This window comes from Emys orbicularis, chromosome 2 (genome assembly GCF_028017835.1).
Source record: "Emys orbicularis isolate rEmyOrb1 chromosome 2, rEmyOrb1.hap1, whole genome shotgun sequence".
Taxonomy (NCBI): Eukaryota; Metazoa; Chordata; order Testudines; family Emydidae; genus Emys; species Emys orbicularis.
The window spans coordinates 5,625,474-5,638,537 of NC_088684.1; the positions used below are offsets into that span (position 1 = coordinate 5,625,474).

General features: G+C 50.5%; 1 protein-coding gene across 1 annotated transcript; it reads left to right on the forward strand.

Moving 5' to 3' along the window:
- The first annotated feature begins 2,685 nt into the window (after window positions 1-2,685).
- On the forward strand, window positions 2,686-11,718 carry LOC135873422 (lymphocyte antigen 6E-like). The gene is made up of 3 exons (XM_065397893.1): window positions 2,686-2,880; window positions 8,397-8,516; window positions 10,818-11,718. The coding sequence occupies exons 1-3, from the start codon at window positions 2,829-2,831 to the stop codon at window positions 11,021-11,023; spliced, it is 378 nt and encodes a 125-aa protein (XP_065253965.1). The 5' UTR covers window positions 2,686-2,828; the 3' UTR covers window positions 11,024-11,718.
- Window positions 11,719-13,064: the final 1,346 nt, after the last annotated feature.

A 13,064-nucleotide genomic window follows, 5' to 3' on the forward strand; every position in this document is an offset into this window, starting at 1 on the left:
CAAAGTCAAGCACTCGAAAACTAGCAAATGCCAGGTAGGTTTTAGTTGCCCTAGCAACCTAATTCTACCCCCTGTGTGTCCATCCTCGGATGTACTGAATGAGGCACTTGTCCTGTGGGAAAAACCCTGGGGTGCCAGTAGCATGCCGGGGCAAGAGCACCCACGGAAAAAAATTGGTGGGTGCTCAGCGTCCACCGGCAGCTCCCCGTGGCCCCGCCCCCGCTCACCTCCGCCTCCTTTGCGAGTGCGCCGCAGCGTCCTGCTTCTCCCCGCTCCCTCCCAGCGCTTGTGCCGCAAAACAGCTGATTCGCGGGGCAGGGGGGGGGGGAGAGGGAGAACGCGGCGCGCTGGGGGAAGAGGCGGGGCTGGGGCGGGGATTTGGGGATGGAGTTGGAATGTGGGCCGGGCCAGGGGTGGGGATGGGCTGGAGTCGGGGCGGGGCCAGGGGCGCGGGCACCCAATGGCAAAGTTGGTGCCTATGCTGGTGGGTCCCAATAACCACTCTGAGGCATGACTAAGGAAAAGAGTATTTTACTAGGCCTGTCAGGAAAGGGAAGGTTGCAAATACCCTTTGTGCAGTTACAGTACACAGTGAGCAAGAGCAGTTCCTGTTTGAGTCCCTGGGACAGTCCACTCGAGTCAGGTCTCTTCAGACCTAGTGCATAATAAAAATAATATAAAATAGTATATGGAGATATACCTATCTCCTAGAACTGGAAGGGACCCCAAAAGATCATTGAGTCCAGCCCCCTGCCTTCACCAGCAGGACCAAGTACTTATTTTGCTGCATATCCCTAAGTGGCCCCTCAAATATTGAACTCACAACCCTGGCTTTAGCAGGCCAATACTCAAACCAGCAAGCTATCCTTCCCCTCTGCAGTGCAATCTGTTTTCAAGCAAATAGGAGCTCCCAGGTTTCCAGGCCAGGTTGAGTGTCTCATTAGGGCCCCTCTGCACTGGCTCCTTGCCAGCTGCTGCTGGTCCCCTGTAAGCCCCACACAGACCAGCACCCGTCTGCAATGCCCAGCACACACCTAGCTCTGCAGACAGTTCTTTGCATCCCGCTTCTCCGCAGGTCCTGGTTAGCCATGCGGTTACTGCCTCCCAAAAGTGCCCCATCATTTTCTGCTCAGGGTCCTTCCTCCTACCTGCCCCGGGGAAAGGGAAGTGCCGTGGGGAAGGGACTGATGGGAGTTGTAGTCCCCTGACGTTGCAGGTTCATCACACCTAACTTTCGCGTGCTTGACTTTGCAAACTAAATAAAGGAAAGGTCACAGGAACCCATTTTCATGGACAAGCCTTAGGCAACAGTAATACAGAGGCCAGTACCATCACCCCCGATAATTCAGCACTAAATAATAATAAATGATGAGAGAATTGTGGAAATCTCATATTCTGGGACATTTTAAACCAGACTGGAGAAAGCCGAGAGAAGTTTGCAGTGTCTTGGGAAGGAAATGGGTTTAAATTAGGGGTTCTCGCCCGGGCTGGGGTTTGACAATATCAGAATGTTCTGCGGGAACATGTCGATTTGGCCGAAACTTCGGAGAGAAACCGGCCTGACTTGCTGCCAGCTCATCCCCCAGCTCATCAGCAGCCTGCCTGGAGGGAAGTGTGGGAACTGGGATTCCCCAAATCCCCAGGCAGCCATCTCCCCAGGCTGCCTGCTCCCCCGTCCCCCAGGCAGCTGGTTGGCTCCTTGGTTCTCCTGACTCCCTACCTGGTGGGCCGCCCCGCTCCCTGGAGCCCCACACTAGCTGGCTCCCCGTGTGCTACCTGGGGACTGCCAGGCTGCCTGACTCTCCTCACAGCTGACACCCCAGACAGCCAGCTTCCTGGTCTGCCCAACAATTCCCACCTGCCCTGCTCCTTGGAACAACTTGCTGCCTGTCTTCCCATCTGCCTGCCTGGCAGGCTGCCCCACTCCTTGAGCTCCCCAATTCCCAGTGCTGCCTGCCTCCCCCTCTGCGGGGCTGCCCCGCTCCTTGGTGTCTTGGGCTGCACACCCAGCTGGGCCAATGGGGAGTCGGGCAGCTGGAGGCATCAAGGAGCCAGGGCAGCCAGGCGGCCTGCCAGGCCGGGAGGTCGGCGGCCTGGGGTGCTGGGAGATCAGGGTGCTGAAGAGCGGGCTAGCCAGGCATTCTGGGAACTTATTTTGTGTTTTAAAAACGATTTTTAAAAGTCTGAAACACGTTTGACTTTTCAGTCCCTTCCCCATCACCCCCATGAGGTTTTAACTTTTCATCCGGATTTGGGACAGAAAGATTTATCGCCAACTGGAACATTTTCAGAGGAGTGAGCTTCTCTGTCCTGGCCAGCTCCACTGGTGACCCCCCTCCCTCTCTCTGCACCTAGAAGGCAGGGAGCAGGGTCCCCACCCTCTTTGCTGTTGGAACCCGGTATGGAAAAGGTTAAGAATCACCGGATTAGACACTAAAGTAGGGATTTTCCACCGTGGTGTCTGGCTTATGCAGTGTATTAACCATCTCCTTGTGCCAAAGCTTTTGGCACAGGAATGCTTTAGTCCTGCTTTTCCTCCTCCCTTCAGACTGCAGCGGGGAAACGAAACCAAACACAAAGACATTTCCTGGAGCACTGGATTCCGTTAAGACGCTGAACCTTGTTGCCTCTGGCTGCTCTTGAACTAAGAAAAAAAAACAACCACGTGAGCAAACTCCCCTGCCCAGCCATCAATTTCCTGTCTCCTCCCCTCTAACTCACAGTCTTTGCACGAGCTGCCTTCACGGGTAAACACCAAGGTCCTCATTTATAACCAGCCCCCCAAGAAGCAGCTGCCTTTCTGCCCAGGCTGGGACGGCAGGCCGAAGATGAAGGCTTTTCTTCTCACCCTGCTGGTGGTGGTTCTGTGTGTGGAGCAAGGTGAGATGCTGCTAATGATTCCTCTGTGCCAGACAAAGAGCCAGGGAAGCAGCTAGAAATGGGGGGGCAGAGGTTTTTCTTTGCAGCACCGTTGGCAAAGATTCTACCTTGAAGTGGGAGCTGGCACTTCTGCAAACCTCCCTTTGCAGCCAGCCGCTTTGGTAGTGCGAAGCAATGCCTGGTGCTCTGGATGCAAGAGGGAGCAAACTTCTGTGGATCTGAGCTCCTGCCAACAGCAGCATGTCTTGAGAGGCTTAGAGGGGGATGGGCGGGGAGGCTGACTAGCCCTAGAGACCTGTCTAGTCATCTCTTAAAGAAATCTTTTATACGGTTATCCTCTGAGCCAGGCTCTTTTACTCAGGGTGATCAGGGCTCCTCAGCATTGCTTTCTTGCAACCATGAATTTGCAAGTTCTTCTACTGTAATCAGCTAAAAACATAAGGGTCTGATCATGATCCCAGATACAGTGGAGTAAATCAGGAGTAAATGCACTGAATTCAGAGAAGCTGGCGCAGTGGAACATCGGCACAAGTGAGATCAGACTCAGGCCCTGCGTTCTTACAATGCTGCAGTGGAATCCCAGTAATATTGGAGGGGGGTCACAGCAGTAGGTTCCGGTTGGAGGAGCCACTGGTTGATTCTTAATGGAAGATAATTTTACTCCTCCAACTCTTCCTGAGCTCATCTGGATTTAAAAATAAGGAGGTTTGGGGCGGTTTGATGCTTGGATGGAAGACCTCCAGGGATAAAAGGTGGTTGTGGAACGGGCTTTTATTTATTTGCCACTAAACCTAGGAAGAACAGGCTCGGTTATTAACCGATGAATGTTCACTTGTTCGAAGATTTCCCCATTTATAGTCGCCCAGACGCTATTGTTTTTTGATCGTCTATACAAATGTATTAACCCCCTCTCTTACTGTTTACTCACATTAACATACATAAATAAATCACCCCAAGACCTGCACCAGGTGCCAAAATAAACTACAGCCTGAGCCCAAGGAAACTGACCAGCTCCAGTTTCACTCTATATGCATCCGAAGAAGTGGGTTGTAGCCCACGAAAGCTTATGCTTTAATAAATTTGTTAGTCTCTAAGGTGCCACAAGTACTCCTGTTCTTTTTGCAGATACAGACTAACACGGCTGCTACTCTGAAACCTGACCAGCTCCAGCCACCTGGGTTTCTGGCTCAGAAATCAAGGACACTTCCAATTCCATGGGGTCCATAGTGAGAAACAACTAGTTGGTTTCTCGCTGCTCTTAAGATGATCTTAGATACTCACTCCGGATCCCACGCCACGGTGTCTAAGCCCATCGTGATGTCAACCAAGTGGACACAGAGAGTGTGTTATTTTCCCAGTCCCAGTCTGTATGTGATCAAATTAAGCCCAGAGTGTGAGAGAAATCTGCCGGCCCCTGTGCCTGGACAGTAGACACCCTTCACCAGGCAAATGGGGTTACTGCAGGTAGCTTTGTCCCCAGAGCAACAGGAATATTCCTTTTGCCATGCAAGGAGCCTCTCCTGAGGAAATCCCTTTGCTTTAGCTGGCTACTCGCTAACCTGCCTTGAAGACACAACGTGGTGTTTAAGTGCCAAGTACTGGGCTGTTGAAGGAGAGCAGTGGCTGCGCGGAGAACACAGACAGAGCTGGCGTGGGCAGTAACGGCTTGATCCAAAGCCCAGTGATGTCAGCGGGGGTCTTTCCACTGACTGCATTGGGCTTTGGGTCGGGGTTTGAAAGCCTTGGCCGAGCTTTGCTCTTTGCAAGGTCAGATTCCACAGGTCTTATCTGAGGTATTTCCTAAGGGCTGTATTGTATCTCACGAGTTCTTCAGCATCTCTAGGGCAGGAATACAACAGCGTTGTAAATTGCACCTAGCTACTCAACATGAGTATTTGGAATTATGATAAAGAATTCATTTTCACTCCTCTTTAACCGTGTTTGCCAGCGTAGCGCTGGGAGAGGGAGTGGAGCTGGATTTTATCCTGGCTCACACATCCTCAGAATTGTTTAAATGTGATCATAAAATGGTTATTAGTGAGAGGAAGAATGATCCGGTTGATCGGGCCCTAGAGTAGGACTTGGGAGACCTAGGTTTAAATTCCTGTTCTGCTACAAACTTCCTGCATGTCCTTGGGCAAGTTACTTAGCCTCACTGTGTCTCAGTTTCCCTATATGTAAATACGGGGGTGTTGTGAGGGTAAATACATTAAAGATTATGAGGTGCTCAGATGCTATGGTGTGTGGGGGGACTGTATAAGAACCCCTGTTAAGAGCTAGGTTAGTGGTGATGAGTAAACAGGAGTGATCCAGGTTAAATTTGTGGCACTGATGGTTAAAAATGCAAACTGAACAAAGACCATCTGCCTTAGAGTCACCGAGGGACAATCAATGTGGAATCTCTGTGATGCCATTTGTACTGACTCAGAATTGAACCATCAAATTAATTCACTGATTCATGGGCTCCTCGGAGGACCGTGCCGTCTGAGGCTGTGTCAATGGGAAGCTTTTCTCTGGCTTCCATGGGATTTGAATCAGACCTGTGGCTCTGTAATCCTGCCAGGTAGCTGCAGTTTAAACTGCTCTGCAGACTTGCTAGGAAACCAGCCCCTTCCGTCAGGATCAGGCAGTGACATTTTGACCTGACGATGCAATGCTTGTAACTATATATTCTTGCGAGGAAGTGATGGGGGTGGAGCTGTTTGAAAACCGGTCTCGGCTTGTTATAGCTGCATTCTCCAGACCTCCCACTCATGTTGTTCAATTAGTCTCTCTTAATAAAGCATTTGTTGATTTTCTGCTTTGACCCTGGACTCCTAGGAGCCCTAGTCCTGAACCAGGACTGCATTACGCCAGGTGCTGTATAAACACAGCACAAAGAGCTTACACTCTGGGTGCTCAGTAATAATAAGCAGTGACCCCCAAAGTGCACGTAGCCGTTCGAGTGCACCTGGGCCAATAAGCCAATCATCATAATGTCTGTATTCAAAAAAAGAGCACTTGACTCCCCGCCTGGCCCCACTGGAGTCGTGTGAGTAAGACACTCCCCAGTGTAACTGGAGCATGTGCTTGTAAAATGCGTGTTGCATCCTCTTCTAGTGTCTGGGCCGCAGAGGATAACAGCCCACTACTGCTTCTAGTTGGAGTTATTCCTTCCCTGTCAGTGGTCAAGATCTGTGTTGTGCTGCTTAAAGGCCTGGGTTCAAACTCTACTGGTGACCCATGGAGGTGGAGGGATTGTTACATAAAGGTGGCGAAATCAAGCCCTGGGATGAACTTAATGTTTCAGATCTTGTTCTTCCTTAACCCATCCCCTCCTTCTCTTTGTCACCCTCACGCATCACTTCCTGTCCAATTTGCACTATAAACTCTCTAGGAAATGCACCGTACTTCTCTGTTTGTTTCTATAAAGCATTTCGCATGCTTCTGACACTGTAATAATAATAACCAAGCTTGTCTGGCAAGTCAGAATGAATTCTCTGGTCTTCCATCTATAAATAACACATCATGTCGTTCCCACTTCGTTTGTCAGAGCCAGTGTGAGCCCATATCTCGATGGCCACCCACCATCCATTGGCACCTGTCTCTTTGCAAATTAGTCCTTATAAAATATTGGACCAGCTCTAGCCAGGAAGGAGTTGTTTCCCCCATGCATATGAACCCAGGTGCACTGTGGATTTTTGTGCCTTCCTATGAAGCATCAGGCAATGATCACTGCAGAAGGGACGATGCTGAACAACTGGAACATATGGTCTGATCTGGGATGGCACGTCTTCTGTATGGAACAGTGACTACGTAATACAGACATGGTAATCAGAGGGGACTGAACCTAGGATCTTGAGCCCCAAACTGTAGGCCTGTATCACTCAAACTAAAGGACAACACTTGTAGCTATAAGAAGGAGGTTGTTGAAATTGCTTGGACCCGTAGAGGGAGGCATGTTCACTCTCTTAGCTAGTGTCATAGAATCATAGAAATGTCGGGCTGGATGAGACCTCAAGAGGTCATCAAGTCCAGCCCCCTGCACGGAGGCAGGACCAAGTAAACCTAGACCATCCCTGACAGGTGTTTGTCCAACTTGTTCTTAAAAACCTCCAATAACTGGGATTCCACAACTTCCCTTGGAAGCCTGTTCCAGAGCTTAACTACCCTTGTAGTTAGAAAGTTTTTCCTAATATCTAACCTAAATCTCCCCTGCTGTAGATTAAACCCATTACTTCCTGTCCTACCTTCAGCGGATATGGAGAACAATTGATCACTGTCCTCTTTGTAGCAGATCTTAACATGTTTGAAGACTGTGATTCCTCCCCCTCAGTCTTCTTTTCTCAAGACTAAACATGCCCAGTTTGTAAAAAGTTCAGGTTTTCTAAAACGTTTACAAAAAAGCTTGTAAAAAGTTCAGGTTTTCTAAGCCTTTTATCATTTTTGCTGCACTCCTCTGGACTCTCTCTAATTTGTCCACGTCGTTTGGTGCCCAGAATTGAACAGAGTACAGCATCTGAGGCCTCACCAGTGCCAAGTACAACGGGACAATTACCTCCTCTGTCTTATATACAACACTCCTGCTAATCCACCCTAGAATGATGTCAGCCTTTTTTGGAACTGAATCACATTGCTGACTCATATTCAATTTGTGATCCACCGTAACCCCCAGCTCCTTTTCAGCAGTGCTTCCACCTAGCCAGTTGTTCCCCATTGTGTTTCTGTGCATTTGATTTTTCCTTCCGCTCTGTAGTACATTGCACTTAAGCTCATTGAATTTCACTTTGTGGATATCAGACCAATTCTTGAATTTGTCTAGGTCGTTTCGAATTCTAATCCTGCCCTTCAAAGTGCTTGCAACCCCTCCCGGCTTGGCGTCGTCTGCAAATGCAATAAGCATACTCTCCTCTTCATTACCCCACAAAATTTGCCTTCCCAGTTTGACAGTGAACCATTGATAACAGTCTTTCAACCACTTGTGCACCCGCCTTAGAGCACCTTTCTCTATTTTCATTATGAGAATGTCATATAGGACTGTGTCAAAATCAAGATATATCACGCCTACTGCTTTCCCCTTATCCACTCGACTGGTAACCTTGTCAAAGAAGGAAATTAGGTTGGTTTGGCATGATTTGTTCTTGAGAAGTCAATGCTGCTTTTTCCTTATGATCCTGTGTGTAACATTATGGTTTTGGAAAGGACCGTGCTGAGAAAGTATTTACAAATCGGTATCACAGAGGGTGTTGGGGGAACTTTTCAGAGGCATAAATAGCAGTTGGGTGCCCAGCTGCCATTTCTGCCTTTGAAAATACCCCCCTCTGTGTTTGGGTCTAATCCTGAATCCTTAATCGATGCACAGGAAAAACTATCACTGGGTTCAATGAGAGTTTGGCCTGAAATAGCGGCTGAGAACATCAGGATATGGTCCATTTTGATGCTCACTAGCAGTAGGTGACAGGGATGGGGATTGTAGACCAGGAACAAATAACATATTCCTGCAAGCCTCTAACATGGGGTGTGTTTTCCTTTTGTAGCTCAATCGCTGGTGTGCTTCACCTGTAGCGATGCGTCCTCCAACTGGGGTTGTTTGGCACCAGCTACATGTCCCAGCGATGCAAACTACTGTGTGACCACGTATCTTGGTGCAGGAATTGGTAAGTTTGGGCATGTTCTGCCTATTGTCTTTGCCTAGCGCTTTCCCAGACGTGCTGCTCCCGTTCCAGATCACTGGGTTTTCCTTCCTCCGTCTGCTGGAAGGATGGGACATTGCTGATGTGGAATTGGGGAATCACTCCTTGAAACCGAATGGCAGGAGAACTTTGCTGGGACGTGCTAAGGGGGCGGGAGCGCCTGTGCTCAGTAGTGAGGTTTGCAGCCGAGTGAGTGACTGAGAGGAGGGCAGGGCAGGCAATGTCAGGCTTCCGCTAAGCCATGGGGGGCTCCGTATCTACCCCTCCAGCATTGGCTGAAGTCCTGAAATGAGGCTCTTTATAGCCCAGTCCTGCAGCCGCTCCCCAGCAGTGGGTGCTGCTACTGCTGAGGTGCGCGAGGGCTGGGACTGAGTTCCCACCCGCTCCTCAGCGGCTCTGCCATGGGCGTGAAAGGGAAGGAGGCTGCCTGCCCGAGTGGCTGCCAGCCTTGAACGCAGCGAGTGAGCAGTTAGAAAGGGCTCAGTGGATCCTCTGCTTCTCAGCAGTGGTTCTCAGGGAAGCAGCCTCCTCTGCTCTGCTGCATTCTTGTGGCATCGAGCCCACGCCCCTTTCCCCCCGGTTTGGTGGGCGGGAAAGATGGCTGCCTTTGTCCCTGGACCGCAGGGGAGAGGACGTCTCCCGCATGTGTCCGATTGCACCCAGCAGCAATTATACTGCAAGTGTAAATGTCGTTGCCAACCTCTGCATTTTGACAGACTGTAAGTAGGCAGTTCATGGGCAGGCGCACTGATATTACTTGCGATGTGGTTCAGTTAACAAAAGTAGTGCCAGCCTATTGAGTAGTGCAGGGATATCACCCAGGGGAGGTGAATGTTAGGCTCTGATAGAGGCCTCCCTACGAGATGGGGGATCGGGCAGATGCCGGACACAGTGTTGATATATAATAATCTAAATATTTGTATTGATTACCATATAAACCCCACTCACTCCACATTCACACTCCTTTCACACTACACCGGAATCTGAAGATCCGAAGGAAATCCCGATGGCCAGTCGAAATTCAGTCTGATGTCACACGCCTCTTCTTTTTCAGAGCTCTGGGTCGATGTCTGACCTCAAATTTCAGATACGTCAGGCAATTATTTATAGACCAGTTTGTCATGACATCAAACATACAGCATTTATACTAGGCGCATATGGCCTATAGCGTATTACAACATATACATCACAACAAGACCAGTTGGATTGCAGGCCGCTGTAACTGCCCTGCATAACTGACATTATGGGCCTTCCTTTCCCAGTCTGGCCGCCTTTCGCGCCTGGGGAAGCCATGCGATGGTTTAAGCACCGAACATCTCATGCAGGGCCTATCCCTAGCTATTCTAGGGCCCTACGTAGCCCCCTCGTGGGGGGAAGGGGTGGGGCCCCAGGCCTCCATGGGGGGCTGGCTTGGGGGACAGGGGAGAACCACCCCCCAGCAGTCACCAGTGAGTGCAGGCCCAGCCCTGCTGCAGTTTGAAGGGGCAGCGCAGGGGCGGGGAAGGGGCTGAGCGGGGCGGGGGCTTTGGGGAAGGGGTAGATTGGGGGTGGGGCTGGGGCGGAGCAGGGGCAGGAAGAGTCAGAGCAGGGGCTGGAGCAGCATGCAGCTGCGTACTTTGCGTATGGGTAAGGACAGCCTTGATCTCATGTGCTGGTGCAAGGTTCCACTATTGGCATGTGCAAGTGACAGAATTTGCACACTCCAATCCCAGTGCCTGGCTGGTTGTGCCGGCACAATAGGAGGCCGGGTTGAAGCCTTTTGGGGTATATTGGTGTCTGCTGCTTAATGAGCTCTGCTGTGACCTGACTACTACCAGCTCTTTAAAGCTCTGAGGCTCAACAGCAGGAGACAGGACCCAGTCCCCTCTGTGCTGCATCCCCGCAGCCCCCCCTGAACTCCCAAAGCCTGTCCCAGCATGTAGTGGGCAGAGTGTGACAATCTGGAATGGATTCTCAGGGTTGTTTGGCTGTTCCCACGTCCTGGCCAGGAATCTGAAGGGAATATTCCCAGATTGTCACTGCTAGGAAGAGACTAGTGCTGTTTTCATGGTATATAATAGCAGTAGTGACTTCTAAAGGCTGGGCATTCACTGGCAGAGATAAGGATGTGAGGCTATTAACTGCTGAGAAATGGCCTCCTCATCTCAGGATTGCTTAGCTACATCCGTACAATTATCTCCTTTGCAGAGCTAAGAAGCTCCTGTCCGAACTCTGGGAAACATTTTAATCTTGAGTCTCTTTCTCTTGTTTCTTTTTCTGGATCAGGTGGATATTCCGGGCAGAGCATCTCCAAGGGGTGTGCTTCAGTTTGTCCCAGCGGTGGGATAAACATAGGGATAGCAGCCGCCTCTGTTTCCTGCTGCAGTTCTTTCTTGTGCAACATCAGCGGGGCCAGCCACGTGAAAGTCAGCTACTCGGTGCTGGCCATGGCAATCTTGGCCAGCTTCTTCTATATCAGGGCCGGACTGTGATCGGGCCACGAAAAAAGACCTTGATGCCCTGAAGAACCTGCTCAGGCTTCTCCAACGAAACACGAAACCCCCCTCTATGCAAAGCTATACTGGGGTTACCAATGGTGCCTTTTCTTTAAAACTCTCTCTCAGATCCCATTAGACAATACCTGCCCTCTTGCCATTCACAAGGAAATCCCACTGCTGTCACTGGGTGCCCCTCTGTGCCTCTCAGCAGATTGCTGCTCCCATGGTTTGGGTGCAGGAGGCCTGGGAAGCTCAACTGAAGAGTGCAGCCCCACTGGGGAGATGCCCGCTTGCACTCTTGACCCATCAGGAAATGGTGGATAATGTTGGCAGGGTTTCTGCTTTTATACCCGTAGTCCCAGTTGATGGGGCTCATTAAAAAAACGTCAGGGCTCACCAGGAAATGTTTATCTCAAACCACCTCCAAAGCGGAATACTTAAACACCCCTGCCTCTTGCTACCACAGAGACATTTCCCATCCACGTCACGCTAGGGATCAGTGCCAGACTGACTGCTGGGAAGGCATGATCCAAAACCAAACCTCAGATACATTCACCCCCGGTTGGATTCTGTTTTTTTACATTGTTTTCTTTATTCTGCTTCTTGTCTCACTTTTCTTATGTAAAATGAATGCAGTGCTCACACGTGAGCATCACACCTGAATAAACACGTTCCTGTTCTTGCCTGAGCCCAGATGTATTGTGTGTCTCTTTGCTTGCTGGAAAACAGAGTGTGTGAGGTGCCCTGAGCCAAAAGATCAAGTCATGGGTGCAGCATAACTGCTCCTTGGGACAGCTGCTCTGTGGTTCTCATGAACGCCCTCTCTCTCGTCACTTTTCATCCTAACACAGACCTTTACCTCCCATGCCTGCCCCCACTCCCCTCCAGGATGGGCCCTGAGGAACGAACACTTGAGTTGATTATTCACCTGTTCTTCCCAGCTGTGGTACCTGTAACTTGTCCCACAGGCCAGATGCTGCCTTCAATCGCTTTCCTCCCTAAAAGCCCTTTTGGATTCAGTCCGTTTGACTGAGGCTGGACTGGATGAAGCGTGAGTCTGGTCTACGATAGACGTGTCATATGGGACTGGAGCAAACACTATGGGAGCAAAACCACTGCGGGGTCAGTCTGTACGTTAGATATTAGCGTCTCTCCGATTCCTGCCTTCCATTGTCAGTGAGTGGTGACGGAAAACCCTGCGGCTATATTTAAAAACAGCCATAATGAGCAAGCTCCTTTAACCCCTTCTCGTCATCCCAGAGCGCCCCCATGCGGGCAGGTGTGGTGTTGCAGGCGAGTCCTTACTTTGTTTCCCCTCACCCAGGGTAGTGGCAAGTCCAAACAGCCTGTTAAATGCTAAAGAGCACCCTCTAGTGGAGGGTGTCATTTATTAACAGAAAAGCCCAGGCAGAACATCAACCAAACTTTCACCCCAACATCCCGGCGGGTGACGAGGTCATCTCAGTCCATGTCCCCCAATTGAGTCCCATGTTCTCCTCTACCCCGGGGTTCCCTTGGTGCCAGTCTCTGCCCTGGGGTTGTGCTTCTTACCCCTGATGGAACAACGTCCTCTGGAGCCAGGGGGTCGGGGAAGTCCATCCATAAATCATGAGATTATGTAAACATAAGTCCATCCACTGTGATCCTTCTCCAGGGAAAGCAGTCCCCTATCTAGCAGTGCCCGTCTCCATGAGCTCCTCTGAGAGGCTGGCTGTCCCGATAGGTCCCCAGAGAGCCCTGCTCAGCCCTCTGGCTCAGGTTTCTCCTGTGAGCTGCCCTCCGCTCCAGAGGAGCCTCCCATCTCCCATTGGAGCTGCCCTCTAACTGCACATGGGTAACCTTTATTAATTAGCCACCCGGGGCAGCCAATTACCCCCTAGTGGGGCCTTCATCAGGTAGTCGGGGCAGACTGGGTCCTAGTTCCCCATAAAGAGCAGCTAACCCCGTGACACCCCTTTGATCCAATTCCCCTTGCATCTTACAATGTAATGGGCCTGATCCTTCCTTGAACGAGTCAGGGTCTTCAGGATTGGGC

Excerpts from the sequence above, each read along its gene's own strand:
- LOC135873422 (XM_065397893.1), top strand. The coding sequence starts at position 2,829 with ATGAAGGCTTTTCTTCTCACCCTGCTGGTGGTGGTTCTGTGTGTGGAG. Across the intron at positions 2,881-8,396 it reads GGTTCTGTGTGTGGAGCAAG|CTCAATCGCTGGTGTGCTTC; the intron begins GTGAGATGCTGC and ends TTCCTTTTGTAG. Across the intron at positions 8,517-10,817 it reads GTATCTTGGTGCAGGAATTG|GTGGATATTCCGGGCAGAGC; the intron begins GTAAGTTTGGGC and ends TTTCTGGATCAG.